The sequence below is a fragment of the Trichophyton benhamiae genome (assembly GCF_000151125.1).
Source record: "Trichophyton benhamiae CBS 112371 chromosome Unknown contig01293.0, whole genome shotgun sequence".
NCBI classification, from domain to species: Eukaryota; Fungi; Ascomycota; class Eurotiomycetes; order Onygenales; family Arthrodermataceae; genus Trichophyton; species Trichophyton benhamiae.
In genome coordinates this window covers 539,363-562,284 of record NW_003315113.1, presented here as the reverse complement: position 1 = coordinate 562,284, position 22,922 = coordinate 539,363, and the positions used below count along the sequence as shown (strand labels likewise).

Below are 22,922 nucleotides of genomic sequence, written 5' to 3'. Positions count from 1 at the left end.
GTGGCAAGGCGGTGTTTTGATGAGTTGACGTTGTCCATGACGCTACAAATCGGGCTGTTTGGGCGCTGTTTGGTAGTCTGGGCCAGCGCATGGGCCTCCAATGCTTCCTAATACGGCTAGCGCAACCTCTCCCAATATCAAAATCTTCGGTGACGCTGGCATGCCCGATTTGGTCTAGCGCGGTCATCCTGAAATCGCCCAAAAAGAGAAAACGTCACTTGCAGGCACATCCAACCGCGCTGCCAACCACCACCACCACCACGTCCATCACTCCCGCCAGCCAACATAATAGCGTCGCCAGCCTACTCCGATATATAACAGTGAATTGATACACCGGTTTTCTTCAAGAAAACGCTACTGATCTACAAAGTTGGCCTTTGGAGTGAACGAGACTTTTGCTTGCTTGCTCCTACCCCCTCCTAATTTCGAGCTTCTCGTCACGATTATGGCTTCTGAGAACTCGTCTTCGGAGCCTGTAATGGATTCGTCTGGCACCCAGGTCTTGGACAAGATCGTGTCTGCGTCTAACTGTATGTTTATGCGCGTCATAAGTTACCGGACAACTGCAACCAAATGCTAACATATACTGGGTAGTTGATCGAGATGAGGTTGACAGGTTACGGAAACGCTTTATGAAGCTAGATAAAGTGAGTTAAGGACTAGAGCCACTCATATCTTTTGGTTGAGGAAGAACTATCCTGGACGGCGCCATACATGCGGATAGACCACGCGAATTCCTACCTAACACTATCTTTGTTTGATTCTCAATAGGACAATTCTGGTACGATCGAAAGAGATGAATTTCTTTCTCTCCCCCAGGTGTCTTCCAATCCATTGGCTACTCGGTATGTATCCATGGCTTGCAATATTTGTCTACTCCCCCTAAAAGAGAATGTTTACCCCGCGCCCAATGTATGTATGCTCCCTGGATCTCGAACAAATGGGCTAATTGGTTTGTGACCATGGCAATGAGGAAATTAGAATGATCGCAATTTTCGACGAAGATGGCGGCGGTGACGTAGATTTCCAAGAATTCGTTTCCGGGTTATCGGCCTTCAGTTCGAAAGGTAACAAAGAGGAGAAGCTTCGATTTGCCTTTAAAGTATATGATATCGACCGTGATGGGTACATATCAAACGGGGAGCTGTTTATTGTTTTGAAAATGATGGTTGGCAGCAACTTGAAGGACAACCAGCTCCAGCAGATAGTGGATAAGACCATTATGGAAGCCGATCAGGATGGTGATGGGAAAATAAGCTTTGAAGAGTTTACAAGGATGGTTGAGAACACCGACATCAGCATGAGTATGACTTTGGGTATGTCTATAATTCCCCTTCCTCTCCTTTCTCACCTCACTCGGAGAAGCGTTATTCTAATGCTATTATCAACTAACTAATTGGTAGATCAATTTTGATTACGCCCTTCCTCGTACTTTCTGTTATTGACGTTCATTCACGACTATTCCTGAAGAGCTTGGGCAGCGCCACCCTGCTTTTCACGAAGCAGTCTTCTGATACAGTCGGCGTTCGCTCACCTCATGCGATGATGACTACGATGCCTACCAACTTCATTATAGATGTTTTATTGCGTCTCTATCCAACTGGAACCACGCTGGACAGGTGGCCAACACCACCTTATATTCAAACTTAACTCACACCGTGGACATTGTACTTAAGGGTTTCAATATCAATAACTGGAGTACGCAGCCCTATATTTCATGGGGCGGAATAATGATGTCAGAATACAAGCATATTTAATGAGTGGGCAATTCAACGCCTAGTTATCGGCCATTGATATTCACCTGTTATATCACTGAAATGGTGAGTATTCTTCTATTATTCTTTTGCTCTAAGGTTGTTCTACATAATCTATGATTGTTAAGACATTTTTAATTGCCACGATATTGGTTAAGTTCTGCCTCTCCACACCTTTATCTTGATCTCTTGATATTTGATATTTCATACTCACGGGGATTTTTTTTTCCCTCCTCGCCCTCCATTACCGAACGGTCAACGTATCACAAAGGGTAGCAGGGCTGGGTCACCAATCACTTGGAGAGTTTAGCTATGCTTCACTTCTGCCTGGTAACCCCCAAATACCCCTGACTCAATATGCAGATGCAAGCGATATTACTGCTACGCATCCCTTACCAACCAAGGCGCACAAGGAACCCATTACTGTCGGACGGGTGAGGTACGGAATAGCCCTTGTGCGAGGTTCGGGATTTGGTAGCCCAATTTCGCGGTTTAATCTAACTTGGATATTCGGGGCCTGGACATCCTAGGGTAGAAGGCTGGTTTCTGCTAAATATACCACAATGATTAAGATTATTCCTTCTCCCACCAAACCATTTTGCCAGCAGGCCCTAGCTTCTCGACTCGGCGGGGGCCTCTTTTATCTCATCTGCATGACTAAAACTTTCTCTACACCGCTTGAAATGTCGATGATACTGGAAGGTACCCATGGCCATATCGCTGAGCATGCAGCATTGACAAGCAAGATTAATATGCACAATTCCATCAGCCAAACGGCGCATGTTCCATTCCCGCGCCCTAGATTACACTTTTGTTATGCAAGCTAATGCCCTTACTTGCATGGCAGTGGGGATCGAGAGGCTCAAAGAGCTTCCTTGCCCTTCGACGCTCGCTTACAACAAGCATCAAGCCGCCAGAAATGATCCGTCGGATATGCTCCAGCTCCAAAGCCACTCCTTGCGGCGATACCATCTTATTTTCAAAGTTTAAGGGCAATGGCCACGCCTCAAATTCGATTATATTTTTTCTCTCATCCTTCCTTGAGCCGTGCAATTTCCAGCAGGTTCTTTCCTGGCCTATCAGAGGTTTGAACTAGGATATACCACGAAGAAATGACATGGACATGGTTGTTAATATTGATCAACTCACTTACCAGGGTGGCGAAATGAGCCCAGCACGGAAGATAGAGGCCGCCCTTATCGGCAGTCCATCTCGTCCCCGCCACGCCCCATCCTGCTCCATGATACATAAATTTTCAAAGCTTGAGGGGAGGAGGACATGGCCTGCTTGAAGATGAAAGAGGTATTTGCTTCTCTTTTTTCCCACTTCTAAGTTCATGCAACCCAACTGTCGTTTAGACTCTGCCCCTGAAACATGAAAGGGTGGTTGTCACTCCAGGGTCGTGTATGATCCTAAAAAGCCTAACGCTGGACAACTTGGAGCCAAGCATCGCTTCCAGCTCGAAAATGCCTCAGACTGATTATAATGATATAAGTATACACCCAAGAACTGGCTCGGAATAGCCCCCGTGCAGCGCAAAGTACCACCAAGAGGCGTGAAGATCCGGGGGTTTCCTCTATTGCCCACTAGTCTTGGATCAGAGAGTGATACCTTCCAGCTCGAAATTATACAGGAATCTAAGGTGGAGATGAGATTCGGAATTTCTGTCTCCTCGTCGTTAGCTTCTTTGTCTCACTCCGCTTCAGTTATTTTAGTTCTGGCAGGCAATAAGATGGTTGTGTATTTGCATCACTAAATACGAAGGAGGTTGGAAATCAAGGTCGGATAAAATTAAACAAAACAAACATGCATAAACTTGACAGCAGGAGTTAAATTGGACGGGTAAGGAGACCGATTAAATAGTTATGTGGATAGGTGGCGTTGGAAACAAGGCCAACGTTTCAAAGCACGCATGTACAATCAGAGGGAAGAAACAGGAGCACGAGGAGAAAAGAAATTATAAATAATATCTATTATTTGAATCGAAGGAACCGGAGATACAAGAAGGCCGAGTAAACAGAACCGAAGGCCAGAGACCTAGAATCTTAGTTTCAGTATGCAGTCATCCGGAGAAAAGACAAGCAACCGCAGCTCAACGTCCGCAAGGAGATACAGAGGGAACTGTAGTTTGGTGAGAGAGAACAAGACCCTGTTGTGTAACGTAATAGCTGAGAATGACTGCTTCGTACATATAACAGCCCGGGTGTAAGCGTTAAGCATATAAACGCATTGCTCTCTGCCTGGCTTTCTTTTTCTGTTACTGTTCGTTGCTGCGAAAATGGACATTTATTTGACCATTCTGACCCAGCACTATTCCCTGAGGTCTCTTAGCTGTGCACATATACTCTGTACAAAAAGCTTTCGAGTCCGTCCCACTCCGGCCATCCAATAATACCGCGCTCAAGACCAGTAAGGAGTAAGGTATGAAATGCAAGGAAGAAGAGGATGTAACCCCAATCTAATAAATTTGAAAGAAAAGCAAAATGGGTATCTTTATATCACTGCAAGTAAACCGTAACATACCCCAGGTCAAGAAGACAAAATGGTAAAAACTGAAAACCAGGCAGTCGGTGTCACGATGAATTGACAGATAGGAAAAGGAGAAACATCAACTGAGGGGGGGAATACTAATGCAAGCAAGACATCCAAAAGAAAACACATAAAAGGGGTCCGCAGGACGATAAACGCGCAAGGGGTGGTAAAAAAAAGGCAAAGAACCAAGAAATATTGCACAGCAAACTGGAGGAATGCTGACGTTGATGCTGCTCCACCGCATGAAAAAGAATGCAAACCCCACTAGACAGGTTGTCCAAAAGTTGATCCTTGAAAGCATTGGTGCCGTGTGGAAGAGCTCAAACGTATTTGGCGAGACAGGTCACATAGTAGTAAATGGTGGAGGGCGTGCGTTGTCGAACCAAGAAAGAAGACACTAATGGAATAACAAGATAAAAATGAATCCAAACATCCAAATGCACCAATCCGTTGACCACTCTATTTCCCTCTAAAATCTAGGACGTTGAATGGTTGATTTTTCCTCTGAGGCCTAGAATTTCAAAAAATCAAAGTAATAAAATAACCTGGAGAGCGCGGCCGTCACACATAACTGTCGTAGGATTAGAGAATGTGTGCGAGATCGAGACAATGGAATAAAACGCGGGACCTTCTTTTCTTTTCTTTTCTTTTCTTTCCCTTTTTTTTTTTTTTTTTTTTTTTTTTTTTTTTTTTTTTTTTCGTTTTGTTATTTTTTTTGGGGCCAATGTCAACTGATGAAGACATATTGAGGATTGAAGTTTTGGCCAGGGGGAGAATGAAGGGTATGAATTTCATGCAGGCTGCATAATCTGGGCGGGTAGAGACAAGTCGGGATGACTCCGGTCTGCGTTAACTAACAAAGCTTGGTGAAACAACTTGTGTTGACGTGCAAGCTTCAAATCACATTGCTCCATCTCTCATATTACGTGGTCCAATCGCGACGAGACAATGATCGATGCGGGCTAAAGGGCGATCAAGTTAATGATCAGCCGTTGGAAGTCTGTTCCTGTTGTTTGATGCACTGGTTTCTTCATGTCCCTCAAGGAGATCGAGACATTGTCCCAGCACTATATTGTCCACGAAATCAGATTAGAATGACCGAATGACGGGAAGTCATATTCACTTACCGCATAATATCTCTTCTTCCCAAACCCCCATTTGGTAGTCAACTAAGCCGTATTGCTCCATTTTGTCACAGAGTCGGACCAATTCTCTTCCTAGCTTTTGTAGAGCGGCTTCGCTTAAAAGCTCAGCGGGACGAACTCCTGTATCGAACATCTCCAGGGTTGTATCTTTCTGCTTTTGACAAATAGCAAGCCAGCACGTATTGAAGTTATTCCACATGTCAATTCGATCAGCGTGAAGGTCTTCTTGGTCGCGAACCAGCCCTAGAATCAGTCATTAGCTCAAAATTATTTTGCACACTCAGGCCTTGCGTGGGACTCGGAGCGCACGACAGAGCTTATGAGAAGTCATATGCTTACCCAGTTCCACTGCATTTCCAAGTAACCATTCTGACATCTCAAGCATAGATTCACTGGCATTTGCAAGACGGCCGGCTTTAATATCGTAAAATACTTGCTTTAAAGTTTGCTGGTAACGGTTGTATGCTTCATCGAGTCCCGAGGATCTCTGCAGAGTAGCTTCTTGTCGTTCTTGAGGATCTGGTCCAGAAGTGGAATTGAAGCCAGGCATGTTCTCAGCAAATGATGCTGCCACACCAGTCCGGCTCACTGGAGGAAGTTGAGGAAACCCAGGCGACTGATCTTGAGGACTTAAATATTGTGCTGAAGGGCCAGCTCCTCCTGAAGATTCATCAGGAGGGAAATATTGTGGAACTCCAAACTGGGTTGCCAAAACCTCGATGGCCGCAGACTGCCGTGGCTGGTAGTACGAAGACGGCGTCTGGTCATGGGGATTAATGTTATAGACAATATTGTGGTCATATTGTTGTAGTCGCTGCTGCTGTTCCTGCGGTGTAGATTGTTGCGTTGGTTGTGGGGGATTTCGTGAGTTGTGAAAACCTTGCTGATACTGTATTGAGCCGCTTTGTAGCTGTGAAGTATTGTAAGGCGTTGATTCAAAATATTCAGATCCGCCGTAAGGGGGAAGAGGGGTGGCCCCATCTTGAGGAGTACTATCGAGTGTTGTTCTCCTGAGAGGGCCTGATTGTTGCGGTTGTCGAAATCGGTCGGAGGATGCACCAGGAGCCTCGCGAACTACCCGACCGGATATATAGGAAGTGTCATACTTCTTCTGATGACCGTCGCCGCCATCCATCCCCCTAAACTGGGCTGAAGTGTTCCCACCCCACGACGGCTCGAGATTTGAGGGTCGACGCGTCGGAGGTGAGATTGGCGGGCTGGCGTAGTATTCCACGTTTCTGGTTCGCGCCGCCAGCTCTGCTATATATCCGAAGGACTGCTCGTTTATTGTTTGGGGTGATGTTATCCCGGAACTGCGGCGTAAAACGGGAGTAGAAGCTGTCCAACGATATGTCAACGTAATTAAGCGGGCCGCTTGGCTCAAGAAGTGCAATGACTGTGTAGATTTCAATCAGCCAAATGTAAGGGTAAGTTGATAGCTTGTTGCAACATTCCAGGATAAGGAAAGTGGACCAAAAAACAACAGTCGAATTCCAAAGGGAGGTTGAGGTCAACTTCAAAGCAAAGAGAAAATGTTTTCGGTCCTAGTGTTGCCGAAGAAAACAACTATTAGGCAATTGTAGTAATATGATCGGTAAGGAGTAAAGAGTCATAAGTCTGCGTGGTCATAAACGTTCGAATCTTTGGTGGATCGTGAACGGAATCATATCAGCATTGGATTTAATAAAGAACGCAATATGATTCAGGTGATGGGAAGCTGAAACTGTTCAACAACGGGCAAAACGAGCGTGGGCTTGGTTTAGGCCACCAAGCAATGTCTGAGGAAAAAGTGTAGATCGAGGAAGCAAGAATCTTAGCGGACACGGCTGTCGTAAGAGGTCGTTAGCTAACGGCTGCTGTGATAATAGAAATATCCTTCACAGCGGATTCTGGAGAGGCGGGGTATATACATCGGCTGAAATGATTATTTTTCAAAAGTCTGGAGGTGGCGTAATAAGTAATATATGAACCGTCTGGGATTGCTTTTTACCCAACTTCGGAACTGGTGGACTTGTTGATGTGGAGATGTCCTGAGCCTTATGAAACTTAGTTTCAACCAGCCGAGTGCCCCTATTTCGCAGACTCATTGCGTGGAACAAATGATGCGAGGCTGGTTGGAAGTATAAAGAGGTGAAGATGCAAAGTCGGGTGGCTATTGAGCGCTTATAATGCAAATCACAGTAGCCCAAACCCAAACTAATGGGCAAACAAATTCCCCAGGCACGTTGTATGCAACCGGCTATAAGTCCCGTCATCCCCCATCGACCTCTTTCTGTAGATGCCGTATATGGTGCGGCTGGATGGCCTGGATTAATCAGTTCACCTCCATACCGATTCTGATCATTTTCCTTTTAGGCAATGGATCTGCTCTGACCCAGACTTTCGTCCTGCATATCGGTCTAACATGAAATATGCTGGAAGACAGGACATACGCGAGGGGGTTCGCCCAGGAGTTTAGCGGTCAACCATTGATCCAGTATGGAAGCGGTATCTACGCCACGAGCAAAAAAAAGAACAAAAGGTTCCGATTTGGCAGGGTATGAATGAGAAAGCTATCATTGACGATTTTGCCGGTATAGATGACTGTGATTGGTTGGTACTCATGGCTTTAACGGCGATCATTCCTCGATTCAATCCTTGCCAGACTGAGCAGCCAATTTTGCTTTCTGTGCAATTTGCAGACTAATTTAAAGGTCCTTCTGGAATGTGAGAGCCCTGGAGGATGGGAGGTCAGCTGACCAGGAACTGAGACAGTAGCAGCGTTGACATCGGGATACCGGCAGAGGTAACTAAAGAGACGAATTGGCCATTTCCCCATCTACTTCAGCTAATTTGAATTTGGAACCGCAACATGCAGGTCGTGGGATCCGGACTGGGCAGGCCGAGAGCAAAAGGAACAATGAACACTTTTTTTTGGAACGCTGAAGGGGATCGGAGCAGGCATCGAAAGCAGAAATCAGGAACATGTCATAGTGGAGAATCGAATCTGGTCTGATCGCCTGACGTTAGCGCATCGTGGAATTGGGGGTTTCGAAAGTAAAAGGAAATAGAAGATAGAAAGGCAAAAAAGAAAGAAACGAGGAATGAAAGAAAAGCAAAAGCTAGCAAATTCCACCAAGCGAAACAGGCGCTGTACCTCCATACGGGAGGATTGGGATTACCTAATTAGGTGGGCCCCCTGAAGACATGAAGCTGAGTGGAGTGCTTTCTTTTTCTTTTTCTTTTCTTTTTTTCTTTCTTTCTTTCTTTCTTTTTTTTTTGCAAACTGCTTGACAGCCTATGAAGAAAACGGTTGACCAGTTTCAGGTACCATCTTGTTTTTCACGGAAGGGACCTTACCTTAATTCGCTGCCTGGAAAGATATCGATAATGCCTCACAGAGTCTTTCAACTGCAGCCAAGTTGCTGTCGAGATACCCTCTGTGTATATGTATGGCCATCACATTCATTCTCTAGTTATATGATGGATTTCCGAGGATAGAAACCCGAGGTAAAGGGACATCTTCATCCTGCTGCCAAGGGCCCGTTGAGCTAGCCGAACCGTTTCTGTTGAGTGCTGTGATGGTTATGATCCACAGCTGGCTCGTTGCCAGGCGAGATTTGTCACGACAATCTCGGGTCGAGATAGGTTGCTTTCTGGTAGTGTTTGTTAGACCATGCAAGCAGAGGGCACGTGGATAGGGATTCTTTTCATTGTACGGAACACTATACGGAGTAGTTCCCGTTATTATTACTATCATTATTGTTATTGTTATTTTCTTGCCTTCGAATCAGTTTCTTTTTCTTGTCCCCTTTTCAGCATCGGTTCGGCACTCACCATGGTTCAGACCCAAGTCGATCGAGGTATCAGAATGCGCCTTTCTTATTTTACCACCACTCTCTTTGGAAAGAGAAACACCGGCGATTCAGCCCCTAATACGCGTGACATGGGTACTGAGCACTCTGTACCAGCTGGCGTCTCCCTCCCCTGTGAGAATTGCGATGGCGTGAATGCTGCGAATGCATGAAAGCAAGCTTGGCTTGTTGGGCCGTTAGTCCCACGAAACAGAGTCCACCCGCTCCTGTCAAGTCTCTGATGTGCCTTGGGGAGCTGTGCAGTTGTAAAGAGTACGGAGCACCCCGTATGCCGCCAAAACTGGGGGCGCGGTTGGTGTTGATATCAAGAAAACACGCGGAGGTGGAGTGAGGCTCTTGGAGTGGTCGTCTCTTTTGCCCAGTTGGGAAATGTGATGTTCCAAGCTCCACCCGCGATCTTTCTTCTATTCCAACGTCAACTGTTTGTTTCCTCTGCCTCCAACAGCCAACAGCACCAACAATGATGTTGCCGCCCCAGGTTTTTCCCTGCACCAAGAGTGGCCTTTGGTATACTTACCCGTACGGCGTACAAGCTCGGATGCCGCAAAATCCACTTTGTTATTTCAGAGCTCACCCCTGGCTTCGATCTCGGTGGGTCGATAACTTAGTAACAGACCCCTCCACGCCGGGGATGTCCCTAGGCGCCAACAGAGGAGGAGATGAAACATGGTTGATGGCTATCAGTCTTAGCAAAAGCAAGACCCTAAGACATGTTACCCCCTTCTGGCAACAAGCGTTTCTCTTATCCAGAGTGTCAGGCGCCATGCTCACGATCTACGGAGTACTCCATACAGCAGTTGTTTATACCCTGCCCAGCTACATTCAAACGAAAGCTTTGGCAACCACAGAAGTCAGAGGTGAGCGGAAGGTTTCACCTCACAACCCTCCATATACTCCGTACATACAACTAGAAGCCGACCCATCACCTGGCCGGTGGCTTATCATTTTAATTATGTTTTTTCATGGCTACCCGTATTTCTTTCAGAGAACAGAAAACCTCTTCGTATTTTCGAAAAGAAAAGAAATCAGACTGCTGGCAGATTCCTAACACAGTGAAGGACAGCGCTCCCCTTATCTCGATCTACACCCTCCAGCTTAGCCATTAGATATGGGGTACGACCACTCTGCTCATAACCTTGTGAGGAAAGTCTTACCACGGCCAAAGCCCATCATCATAGCCCGAGGACCCACTAGACTTTTAGCGAAACCATGAGCACGTCATAACCACCTTCCTCGGCAGAAGCGAATGATATAACAGCAGTCAAAATACCTGGAGTTACTCCGAAGTACTTTTCCTTTAGTCGGTAAAACAGCGTTTTGGAAAGCTAATTGTTCCGGGCTGTCCATCGAATATGGTCTACATATTGACCGACTGATAACGGAATAATCCAAGCTAACTCAACAAATAACGTGTGGGCTAATTGGAGTACGTACAGACTGCTGTGGGTTATGGAGTATGGAGTTCTGACACAAGGGCAAACAGTACCTTGATGGAATCACGTCCTTCATGCGAGGACGATGCGAAATACTCCATCCGGGAAGTAAATGCTTTCATTTGTAACTGTGCAAGTTTACTTAGTATTCCGTATGTAGTTTCTTTCAGGGAGAAAACCGCTTTCCTTCGACACATTTCTTTCAACAGTGACCGACACCAGGCCTCGACCTGTTCAGTCTGCAGATTAGGACACGTTGGGGCTTGCAGATCATCCTTGTCCGCCAGATCTAGAATTTCGAGAATATTTCTCGAAGTCTCAAAGGCAGTCCTGGGTGGAATATAATCTGGCAGCGCCAAAGCCCACCCACTCCCAAGCCCATGCAACTCTCTCATATTGCGAAAATCAGCCTCTGGGCGTTACGCGCTGTCAAAGCCGAATTTTAAGCACCCAGTTAGTCTCAATGTTAACCACCATGATTTGCACGTTGGAGTTCCCCCTCGCTTTCTCCCCCTTTTCGAAGAGCTAGTTGCACCAGTACGGAGTACAGGCTCATCTCTTTCCTGGGTGGCTGATGCATACACGAGCAGCGCTTGTCACTGAAGAAGCTTCCTCTAGCAGACCAATAATGATAGTCGACGGCAACTCCGAAATTCTTACGTACATTTCAGGTGCAGGAAGTTAGCCTCCTCGTACCTGCGTGGAGCTGAGTTCTCACTATCCTACTGGCTAGTAATGAAGTTGTACCAAGCCACTAGGTAACTCAAGGACGCATTTCCCTCTTAGCCAAAGAATCTTGGGAATCAGTTCATTTCCTGAATTTGGAGATCTCACCTTCTGCTGGGCTCCCGATTAGCTTCCTGATTCTCTTCCTTTTGGGCTGGCAAACTCTCTTCAACGCTTGATCTTAGAAGCCAAGCATTCGCCCGTACTCCGGACATCCGTGTGGAGCAGCACTCTATTTCCTCCACTCAGACGCTGATCTTGCTATCTCCTCGCCAGAAGTATGTCTACCTTGACACGGATTAGACCCTTGTTAGGAGAATGAACAAGAGAAAGTTACTAAGAAGCTCGCTCAATCGAGACAAAAAGCACCACGAATCAGCTTTGGTTCCTTTTCGAGCAAATTTCCAACAATAGTAAGGTTATCGAAACAAGGAGGTTCGATAAAAATACTGAATTGCTCCTTTCATTCCTCTTCAAGTTGATGTTACTCTCTTGATAACATGAAGGAATGGGCAGAAATATCCCTGCGTTTTGTTAAGGTATCAGAGTGGGATTAGGCGTCACAGGAGATCAAAGCCCTGCGAGCTGAGGCAGGCCTCCTTCACTACATCGTACTGAGGAGAGAGAGCTTTACAACAACATCTAGGTGTGATGGGTGATGTACGGGAGATAATCAAGCCAATCTGCGGCATTAAGCGGGTCCTCTTCTAAACAAAATGGAATTTTGACTTGCCAACTCCTTTTTGCCTTCGTGATCCCGTCCGTCTTGAAAATGATGGCCGCGGTAAGTGTCGAGGCGAGAGCTGATCAGGAGAGTGGACAAGGGCAATTTTATGGCACGCGCCCTTTACAAGACTGATCTCAGTAGAGGTTTCAGGTCATGGGCCCCTGAACCGGAAATATGCTCCGCGGTCGAAAACACCATCAAAATGACAACACCTGTAGCAGCTTTCTTTTTACGCGCTTCTTGCTCCTTTTTCGATGCCAGATCCCCAAGGCCACTGCTATCATTTGGCTTGACATGGGGTTTACGCCACATGTCAGGTCGATACGAGGGTTTTGCATTGCAAGTGACACAAGCCTGTGGTTGAGATCAACTTGCCGCATGGTTGATCCAGCCATCGAGAGCTGCTATCTTTGCGCTTTCGGGAAATATTAAACGCGGCAGTTGCGACCCCAGAATCACAGCTTCGTATTAGGGACACGTCGACGTTCTTGCTAGGCTGCGAATCTGTTCCTCATATGATGCGAGATACCTACTCTATTCTCCGTACAGGCTACACAGAAACTAAACAGCTGGGAAGATTGTCAGCCGCCACCTATAGAACCCCTGGTCTATCTGAGTTAAGGAGGCAATTCCATTCCCATTTTCCTTACTTAACACCTCATCGGAGAGCCGTCTTGTTACCCTTGACTGTTTTTACACAAGAAGTGCTGTTAAACTTCCTTCTATCAAAAAAAGTGTAGTGAAGTGAAATCTCAGTTGGGGTTTTAATTAATTGTTTGGAAAAACGGTGAATATGTTTCTTCAGACGTACCTGAAGACTCATCGGTCTCTCTCTCTCTCTCTCTCTCTCTCTCTCTCTCTCTCTCTCTCTCTCTTTTTGGGTTAATTGGATTCAATGATTTGGATATGCTCCCCATGCATATACGATGCGCAAGGTTATTCCCGAGAATTTGGATATGGGCTCAGAATGTGGGCGTTAGCTGGATCTAAAATCTATGAGATTTATCTTTCAATGGTGCTGGCTGGAGCCAGCTTCTTGATAGGCACATCCACTCGTTAGTGCTGATCTTATGGGCTATGGGATTAGACATATTAGCGCAGCCGCACTTGCTAGATCTCATGTCAGTACTTCGTACGGAATATATCAATCCAAAATCGTGTTAGTTGAATAGGTGGGTTAAAATCCTAGTACAACCTCTTTAAATAGAATTACATATACGGAGTAGCTATAATAAGATATATTCCACAGTTTTGATCTACGATATAGTTCACAGTGATTTCACATAAGTCTAATACATAAGGTCTGCGCCATCTACATATTCCCCGAGAACACCGTGGAGACATGGAGTACTCCGTACATTTTCTCTTTCTCGAGAGTGTTTTTCCAGTGCATACCAACTGGTGGTTTTCAGAAATATCGTCCACGAACGACTTGAAGTGATGTAAAGGGTAAGAACCGATTCCGGAGGGTGGTGGGGTTTAGTGATTCCACGTAATATTTTTGCGAGCAGTCATAGCAGATATCAATAATCGTCTGAATACCATTCGCTCAGAGGGAGAGGGGGGTGGATGTGGAAAGGCCATAAACTATTGACTATTATTAACTAGGCTTCTACATGTGCAATGTATGAATATCGTTTTCATAAACGAGTGATAACGGGCTATAGCGAGTGCGTCTAAAAATACTACCCGGCCTGGTAATAACACATCATGTAAGTAACCGATAACGGCGAATAATCCTATTACCCAGTCCACACTTAAAATATACATGATAGATAAAATACAGTTTCAAGAGACTATAACTGAAAGAAACAGGATAGCCCCATAGATGCAATAAGAAGCAAAGTCGATGTTGATATTATCGTTTGACCCAGGCGGGCATCTTCCTTGACTTGAGCTTTCCCGGCTTCTTTCTCTCAACTTGACGGGGATCGGTTCGGATGACACCAGCTGTTGATAGATGTTAGTATGAATACATAATTTAAAACTATCCACATCAACGGGGAGGACTTACCTCTTCTCAGGGCAGATTTCAGACCGGGTTCATGGACAAGAAGTGACTTCGCAACGGCAAGAGTAACTGCTTCCGCCTGGCCGGTGATACCGCCTCCACGAGCAACAGCAAATACATTGTATTTATGTAGTCGATTCGTTGCTTTCAACGCCCACATTGCACTCTCTCTATCATGAATTCTAGGGAATACCTCTGAGATGGTCTTCCCGTTGATGATAATCTGGCCATCTCCTTCAACAAGATAAGCAGTTGCATGTGCAGTCTTTCGCCTCCCTATGCCACGAGATCGGCCATGCTCATCAGGCTTCCGTGGATTGAGTTCCCACTGGTATAGATTTCTCGGCCTTGAGAATTCTTCAATGAATTTCGAAACTTCTGCCGGCATTACTTCTGCCTTGATCTTGTTCAACACTTTTAAGCTTTTCAATAGCCTCGCATACCTCGAAACGGATATGTCTTCATTGACCTTTGCCAAAAATTGACCCCTCACCAGCCATGCTACTCGAGGTGCTTCCCTAGGGCCATAGCTAGGCAAATCCATGTATTTGGCTCTCAGGTATTCGAGCTTCAACTCGTAGTCTGTAAATTTGGGTGTCCCGGTAAAGTATGACCGGGAAACGGGTAGCATGCGAGTTGGCTGTCTGAGTGATCCACTGGGATCAAGCGGAGGAGCGGCATTGGGGGAATCGTCAAGGGAAGAAGTAGTGGTCGAAAATGGTTGGTATCGGAAGGCCTCGAATTGCGTCAAGCACCGTGGGAGCCGGAACGTCCGAGCTGCGAGAACCGGCCTCTGCCAGGCCATGATGGTGATGGAGGACCGCAAATGTCGTGGTATCTGGTTAATTGGCGCTGTGCCGGCGCTCTGCCATGTTTGCTTTGTCTTTGTCGTCGACAAAAAAAAGTTCATAATGGGCACTGGAAAATTTGATATCACATGACCTACGGGGATCAATGATGTTCCAGCGACGGAGAAACTTTCCGAAAAGATACTAACAACAAACCGAGTTTTTCTTCTTTTTTCTTCCTTTTTTCACCCCGCCGCAAAAAGTTCTCATCTTCTCATTCTCATCATCCTCACCAGCAAGCAAGCAATTGGAAGCTAAACGACTTCTCTCGTGTCTGCCCGTCATGTCGTTTGGAAAGATCTACGGTGTCATTGTATGCTCGATCCCTGCTTCATCCTCGTTCTTGTTGCTGTTGCGGTTGCGGGCTTGTAGCTCACTGCTAACGTCAAGACTTCTTTCAGGACAACCCACGCGTTTCTGCGTGCCGTATTGTAGCCAAGGCCAACGACCTTGATCTTGAGCTCGTTGAGGCTATCCCTGGTGCTACTACTGCTGAATTCCAGAAGATCAACCCTCTCGCTAAGGTTCCTGTCTTCCTTGGTGCCAATGGCTTCCTCTTGACTGAGTCTACTGCCATTGCGGTCTTCCGTAAGTACTCTACATAGGGACTCCCCTTCCTTCTACTATTTCACTGGGTGATATGATACCTCCCTTCAATTTTTTATGATGAGAAGTTCAATACTATTTTCAGTTATCCCTGGCTTAATCATGCTGTGTTGACTACCTTGACTCTGATTTTATTTTCATATTCTAAACAATCGTGACGTCGTTTATTTGAGACATATGGCATCTTTATTTGCTATACACTTCCACTAACGATTTGTAGTTGCTTCCCAGAACGAGAAGACTACCCTTCTCGGAAAGACCAAGCAGGACTATGCCTCCATCCTTCGCTGGATGTGCTTTGCCAACTCTGAAATTGTTCCAAACGTCGGTGCCTGGTTCCGCCCAATCCTTGGCAAGGAACCCTACAACAAGAAGGCTGTTGAGGAAGCCTCTGCCCGTGCTTTGAAAGCATTCGATGTCCTTGAGCAACACCTTACCAGTAACACTTTCCTTGTTGGTGAGCGTATAACTCTAGCTGATCTCTTCACTGCCAGTCTCTGCTACCGCGGATTCCAGTATGTCCTCGGCAAGGAGTGGCGCCTTTCTAACCCTGCCACTACTAGATGGTATGAAACCATTGTCAACCAGTCCGTTTTCAAGGCTGTTGTTTCTGAGCCTCCTTTCGTCGAGGAGCCATTGAAGAATGTCCCACCAAAAAAGGAAGAGGCTGCCAAGCCAGCTCCTGCCCCCAAAGTTGCTGCTGCCGCTGCCGCTGCCCCTGCTGAGGAGGAGGAGAAGCCAGCTCCCAAGGCCAAGCACCCTCTTGAGGCTCTCCCCAAGCCAACAATGATCCTTGATGACTGGAAGCGCAAGTACTCCAACGAGGACACCCGCTCCGTTGCCATGCCATGGTTCTGGGAAAACTACAACCCTGAGGATTATTCCCTGTGGAAGGTTGACTACAAGTACAACGACGAGTTGAAGATGACATTCATGTCTAACAACTTGATTGGTAAGCATTGCCAATGTTGATTCGGTTTCCAGGGAATCGGAATATTAATTTATGGATTTTAGGTGGATTTTTCAACCGTCTTGAGGGCTCCCGCAAGTATATCTTCGGTGCTGCCTCCGTCTATGGCAAGACCAACGACTCCGTCATCCAGGGAGCCTTCGTCATCCGTGGTCAGGACTATGTTCCTGCATTTGACGTTGCCCCTGATATCGACAGTTACACCTTCACCAAGCTTGACGCTAGCAAGCCTGAGGACAAGGCCTTCGTCGAGGACCAGTGGGCCCAGGACAAGTCTATTACTGTCAATGGCAAGGAATACGAATGCACCGAGGGCAAGGTTTGCAAGTAAACTGTCCCCTTTGACATTTTAGTCACCCCAGTAAACAAAAAAAAAAAAAAAAAAAACCTAAACAAAAAGATACCAGGTAAAGGAAAAAAGCAATTAGGTACATATCCATGACTTTATGTGTTTTGACGACGAACTTGAACACTGCCAAACAGTAATGTTCCTATGCCTGGCTGCTGTTAGTTGTCTACCCTAATGTGAAATGAGTTTCCTAACTTACCCATAAAGCAAATACCCACTAACCTAATGCACCAACGGTTTGTATTGTCTTCTCGTAGCCTGCAGAATTTTAGAATATGAAGTACCTTTTCCGTCATTGGCCAACGGGCACTGCCGCTTCGCGCGGTACTTGACGCTGAGTCAGTCGCTGGGACTCAACGAACCGCTTAGTTGTTCCTTACGGGTATAAATCAAACTGGGTCAGCTTTCTTGTACGCGGCTCCCTTGAGCTTTGCCCGCCTCCTTGTTGCAGCTCGCTTTTGACCTTTGGTTCGTTTTGGTTTTCCATCGTCGAGGTGCTTAGACCCTTCGCTTGTCCCTTCCGTCGTAGGGTTGTCCTTCTGTTGATTAATTGCTGCATGCGATTTTTTCGCTGCACTAATTAGTTGTTCGATGGTGAGGGACTGGGGCGCCTTGATATTCTTGGTTGTCTTCGTAGTAGTAGTGATAGTCGCCTTTTCTTGGGACGTAGAGAACTCGAGTGTATTTATGTCAAGAGAGGAGTGCATCAGCTCTTTCTCCCAAAATGCATCCACGTCAATGCTGTCACACTCCCCTTCTGGCCGTTTCTGATTCCACTCCCTCAGCTTGCGACTAACGTCTTTCTGGCGGGATAGTATATCCAGTTGGCGTATGACAGTGTTTAAATTCTTGATCTCGTCCACTTTACGGTCATTGGTGAATTCAGGTATCTCGATGATATTATGTGGTTGGGCGGCAGCTTTTAATTTGCTGTCGTCTATGAGGACGGTATTCGTTTGGTCCCAAACCTGAGTATCCTCTCCAAGTATCCGTGGAAGTTTCACTTTGTTACTCTTCTTTCGTGGTTTTGTATTCTGTGTAACCTGGTTGGGGTATTGGGATTGGATATGCGCGTCTCCCCACACTTTGTCAAGACGCTTATACACTTGAACTCTCTCCTTGTACTGTTTGGAGGTCAAATCAAGATCTTTGCGTGACCATACTCCGACCAATTGCTTTTTCATTGCGGGGCATAGAAGTTTATCCAGAACCTCATTGACTGTATGCGGTTGTGAGCTAGTCCAAATCATGACCTTGAAGTTATCAAATAGATACCGGAGAAACGTATCTAGGCCAGGACGCTTGGTAAATTGTGGGGGGAATGTACGACGTCTTCGGTATATTAATGTCCCGTTCATATCAAGGACAACAAGCAGCGGTTGTTGCATTTGTGAGGACTCTGGCCGGAGCTTAGCCTGGGCAATGTACTCTTCTTTTGGAATGGGCGCAACGGGTTGTATGTCAGGCGTTGGAGATCGCTGTGCTCTAGTTGAATACGGTCGAGAGCGTATAGGGATGAGATTGTTTGTTGCGACTTGGCCAGCGGGGCCCATATTTGTTGGCATGTGCGATATGCGACTGCTGTATGCAGAAAGGGAGTGATGTGCAAAAATATTGTAGGGTTGAGGGGTAGGTGAGGGCTGATGAAGGTATCTATGTATCACAGTTAAATCACTTAAATTCACGTTAATATAAAGCCAAAAAGCAGAACTCACGAGGAGTCATTATTGTTGTAAACAGTTCTAGGGAGTAATTCTAGCGGTTCATTGGTTGATGCTTGCGCATAAGAGTGAGGGTCAAACGCCTGCGATGAACTCAAAGGTCGGGGTATCTGGGATGAATTGGTATAAGCCCAGCTGATAAAAGTGCCCGGGTTTGCGTCTTCCAGTCCATTTGATATTTCAACATCCTGCGATTGCTCATGCTCGTCCACAGGTGGGAGCGATTGCTCTATGTCTCGTTCTAACATGACATGCGGTGTTATAGTAACAACTCTAGTAGATCTATTAGACCAAGGACAGACTTGTACTTGCTAAACCTCATGTCATTAGTACGTGGCCAGCTATCCATATTAGAAATATTAATACTCACTCGATAGTCGAGGTAACTGCAAGAGGGGATGCCTGAATATTGTGAATGATAGCTAATTCTAGCACCCCAGATCAGGTGATAATTCGATAACAAATGAACAAAGCCATACCGGCCCTTAAGCATGGCCGTAGGCTTGCAGATAATGAAGCCCACTGAAGTTGACAGGATGAAAGTAGTTACTCCATCACACCCGTAATATTTTAAAAAAATTTGGGATTTGACAGGATCACGTGCATAGAGATAAGATAACGATAACAATCAGATAAGATATCCACCGCCTTGGGACTTGGCGTGGCAGAAAAATAAACTTTACCTTTTTTGCGACTTCTTGCAGTGTTTGATATCGAAATTTCGAATATGAAGAAGACGAGATAGCAAGACAAAGCTTGCTATAATATATAATATACTGGCTACAGCTACGGGAGAATATCCAGAGCCAAAAGTGATGGCTCTTTCAGGCATACTGAACAAAAGGGTTACCGCATACCGGGCAGATGAGAATGAACTGGAGGACGACTTCTCAAGCTCTGAGGAATTGAACACACTGAGCAGTGAAGACGATGAAGATGAAGATGAAAATGATGAATCGGAAAATGAAGAAACAGTATGTTCATAGTGGTTTTGGACTTCTATGATATAGAATTGCTGGGTCTCGCTAACCAAACTCCCATTGAAATAGCCAGACAACACTTCTTCCGAAGACGACGGAGACAATGATATCAAATCGTCGCTGTCACAAATATCTTTCGGCGCCCTTGCCAAAGCCCAGCAATCTCTTGGACCTCTGAAGAAAGGGGCTAAAAGGAAGCACGGGAGTGAAGAGGAAGAGGAAGAGGAAGAAAACAATACAAATACCAAATACAAGAAATCCAAATCAGACGCCCTGAATGAGCTTCGCGAGCGAATCCGAAGAGCGAAAGAGGAGAAAGCTTCCAAGTCAGAGAGGTCGAGAGACAGTGAGCTATTGGATAAGAAACACAAGGAAGCTCGTTCTTCCAAACATGCGCCTGCGGTCCAATCAAGCAAATACGCAGTCAGTCGCCGACGAGTTGTTGTTGACGGAGAAAACGTGGCACAGGCCAAATCGAGGGATCCGCGGTTCGACAGTGCAGTACAAAGTTACAGCCACGGCGTCAAATCCTCATCTTACTCCACATCTCATTCTGATCTAGCAGCGGCTAAGAATTATGCATTCCTAAACGAATATAGAGATGCAGAACTGAAGGAACTTGAGGAAAAGTTACGTCGAAGTAAGGAAGATGATGAAAAGGCTCGGCTGAAAAAGATGATCACGTCTATGAAGGATAGGAAGAGGGCGATGGAGAACAGGGAAAGAGAGAGACAGGTACTGGCTAAACATCGGAAGAAGGAGAGAGAGCTGATCAAGGAAGGAAAGAAGGAGAAGGCGTGGTTCTTGAAGAAAGCAGATCTGAAGAAGGAGGCTCTGAAAGAGAAGTATGAGTCGATGGGAGCTAAAGAGAGGCAGAAAGGCATCGAGAGGCGGAGGAAGAAAGTTGCTTCTAAGGAGAAAAAGGAGATGCCTAGAAGTAGAAGGATTGTGGAAGGGTGAGACGGATATTATTGAGGATATTGACATAGGGTATTCTATCGTGCCTCTGCTTCCCTCTTGTAAGCATACGGTACTCTGTTTACGTCGAGCTATGATACTCGGCGTGGTTTAAAATGCTCAACTTGAAGCCATAGATCAAGCTTAACATAGTTGTAGATTATTATTATATGGGTCGGTTACATCTTTTGCAAGATTCATCTATGCAGACACAATAACGATGGAAGGTATAGAAGGAAAGATTTCTCGGAGGGGAAAAAAAATACTTGAATATGTTTGTTGGCTCCTCTGTTATAAATCCAGAGCAGGCGCATGATATGGTCAGTCATAGGAGAGATGAGAAATTGTGGAAAGAAAGGAGTCTGAGTGGCAAAGGGGGGAAGGGGGCGTAAGAAAAATAGTTATATATGACAGCATTAATCCAACCCAGCATCCATCCCAATCATGAATACCCAATATTATGCCACACTAAACGATTGAAAGCAAGGAAAAAGGAAAATAAGGCAGGGAAGGAGATGTTAAGAGATGTAAGTAACTTGTATGATAAGTGTAGTGGGGAGAGATGGAGAGAGCGAGAAATGTAAGGATAGAGAAGAAATGGCTGCTAAAAAAAAACATCAAAGGATAGAAGAGGAAATCGAAATGAAAAGGGCCGTGAGACACATCCACAGTAGCCAGCCCGCGAATGAGTATCGAGGCAAAAAGGGAGAGAAGGGGTTATAAAGTAAAACTCAAAGGTCGGAAGAAAATAAAAAAGAGAAAGGACGGACAACGAGCGCATGAGAGGGAAAAAATCCAGAGAAGACGTGCTCCGTAAAGAATGGGAAAGCGGTAATGATACCGAATAAGTATAGTCACATAACAGATAAAACGAGTGCAAGGCTGGAGCAAATGGAATATAAAGAGAGCTAAGAGAGTACTATGAATGGAACAAGTCCCATGCACGAGCACATAAACTTAAGAACTCTTCCTTCTTCCTTCGCTGGGTATCAGGCGAATCTCGTCCAGCTCCAAAGGGCCCATGTGAAGTTGGAGGTCTATATCTGTGCTCGGGGCCGTTTCCAAGAGGCGGGCTGCCATGATCCTGCTCATACTCGTTTCTAGTGCGTCGACGAGCACCTGAACCGGGGAATCCAAGTGACGATTGACTAGGGAATTGGCTGCTGGGTGGTCCGCCGCTAGTATGTGGTTGGTGATGTTGTGGTGGGTGGGAAGAGTGGCCCTCCCCGTTTCCGTTGTGGGCCCCTGCAGGTGATCGAGGGCTGTTGGCCCTGTTCCCACTGTAATGAACTATTCGGGGAAGAAGATCCTCGCGCCCACCAGCGAGTTCATGCACTGCTTCCTCGGCAGAACGGTATTCCCGGGGTCGTTTGGTTGCTGCGCTATTAGGTTGATTGGCAGGAATGCTGGGAGAAGGAAGGGGCCCATGGTTGTTGGATTGAGAGTGTGGGCCGAATCCATTTCGAGAGTTTGCTTCACGATCTCTATCTCTGTCTCTGTCTCGTGGGCCTAAAGCATCGGTGCCAAATACGTCTGATATTGGAGGCAACCGGTTGTTGGTCTGGTTGGCTGGGTTGTGATTTACCTGGGGGGAAGCGGTAAAATCTGGAGGGTTGATAAAACGGCGAGTTAGAGGTGGTGGCTGATGGCGGCCAGTGAATGTTTGGTTGAGCGGTGCAGATTGAATGACTCTTTCGTCGGCGAAAGTGGCAGCAGACGGAGCAACAATGGACAGCCCTGGGGGTGGCCGCTTCTTGCTCGACTTTGGTGCAGCGGAGCCAAAGAGATTTGATTCTGAGGGTTTGACTGAATCCGGACCGTCACCCTTGGCAGATTTCTGTAGGCGAGACTCAATTATAGAACGTTGCTGGTCTCTGACAGAGATGCTTCTCTGCAGCTGTTCTCTCATGTTAGGATCCTGCGTTTGGAACCCAGGGGATAGACATGCAAGGCCGACGTCATGCATGGCCAGTCCATCTCGAGCTGTCAACGGTCCCCTGGCAGTGGCTGGGCCCTGGCTGCTAGCTACAGACGACAGGTCTAGCTTCTGTGGGCGGTGCCGGCTTGGTCCAGTTTGCATGTTAGGGGACGGCGGGGATTCCTTTTTGATAGATATTTTCGGAGCTGGACCCCCACTCCTCCGGGACCTGGTATAGATATACAGGTTAGCCTTGGGTTAAAAAAAAAAAAAAGAAAGAAAGAAAGAAAGAAAGAAACAGCCCAGTGTTGTATATGCGCCAACTTAGCTGCACTGGCATGTATATACGGTAGGATATAAGGGTGTATAGAGAGAGGCGGAAGGGATGCGG

At 46.2% G+C, this 22,922-nt stretch overlaps 7 protein-coding genes across 7 annotated transcripts; 3 read left to right on the top strand and 4 right to left on the bottom strand.

Moving 5' to 3' along the window:
• Positions 1–982: 982 nt before the first annotated feature.
• Positions 983–1,396, top strand: ARB_04150 (uncharacterized protein; the record flags this gene model as incomplete). Its single annotated transcript, XM_003017226.1, has 1 exon — positions 983–1,396. The coding sequence occupies one exon, from the start codon at positions 983–985 to the stop codon at positions 1,394–1,396; it is 414 nt and encodes a 137-aa protein (XP_003017272.1).
• Positions 1,397–5,264: 3,868 nt separating this feature from the next.
• ARB_04149 (uncharacterized protein) lies at positions 5,265–6,566 on the bottom strand (the record flags this gene model as incomplete). Its single annotated transcript, XM_003017225.1, has 3 exons — positions 5,265–5,353; positions 5,414–5,674; positions 5,771–6,566. 3 exons carry the CDS (start codon positions 6,564–6,566, stop codon positions 5,265–5,267), a joined length of 1,146 nt encoding a protein of 381 aa, XP_003017271.1.
• A 7,463-nt stretch (positions 6,567–14,029) lies between these two features.
• On the bottom strand, positions 14,030–15,092 carry ARB_04148 (37S ribosomal protein S9; the record flags this gene model as incomplete). The annotated part of the gene is made up of 2 exons (XM_003017224.1): positions 14,030–14,121; positions 14,186–15,092. The coding sequence occupies 2 exons, from the start codon at positions 15,090–15,092 to the stop codon at positions 14,030–14,032; spliced, it is 999 nt and encodes a 332-aa protein (XP_003017270.1).
• A 221-nt stretch (positions 15,093–15,313) lies between these two features.
• Positions 15,314–16,937, top strand: ARB_04147 (glutathione S-transferase, putative; the record flags this gene model as incomplete). Its single annotated transcript, XM_003017223.1, has 5 exons — positions 15,314–15,343; positions 15,432–15,618; positions 15,722–15,745; positions 15,857–16,588; positions 16,651–16,937. 5 exons carry the CDS (start codon positions 15,314–15,316, stop codon positions 16,935–16,937), a joined length of 1,260 nt encoding a protein of 419 aa, XP_003017269.1.
• A 407-nt stretch (positions 16,938–17,344) lies between these two features.
• On the bottom strand, positions 17,345–18,924 carry ARB_04146 (NIF domain protein; the record flags this gene model as incomplete). The annotated part of the gene is made up of 2 exons (XM_003017222.1): positions 17,345–18,608; positions 18,671–18,924. The coding sequence occupies 2 exons, from the start codon at positions 18,922–18,924 to the stop codon at positions 17,345–17,347; spliced, it is 1,518 nt and encodes a 505-aa protein (XP_003017268.1).
• Positions 18,925–19,491: 567 nt separating this feature from the next.
• On the top strand, positions 19,492–20,616 carry ARB_04145 (pre-rRNA processing protein, putative; the record flags this gene model as incomplete). Its single annotated transcript, XM_003017221.1, has 2 exons — positions 19,492–19,650; positions 19,726–20,616. 2 exons carry the CDS (start codon positions 19,492–19,494, stop codon positions 20,614–20,616), a joined length of 1,050 nt encoding a protein of 349 aa, XP_003017267.1.
• A 916-nt stretch (positions 20,617–21,532) lies between these two features.
• On the bottom strand, positions 21,533–22,693 carry ARB_04144 (uncharacterized protein; the record flags this gene model as incomplete). The annotated part of the gene is made up of 1 exon (XM_003017220.1): positions 21,533–22,693. The coding sequence occupies one exon, from the start codon at positions 22,691–22,693 to the stop codon at positions 21,533–21,535; it is 1,161 nt and encodes a 386-aa protein (XP_003017266.1).
• Positions 22,694–22,922: the final 229 nt, after the last annotated feature.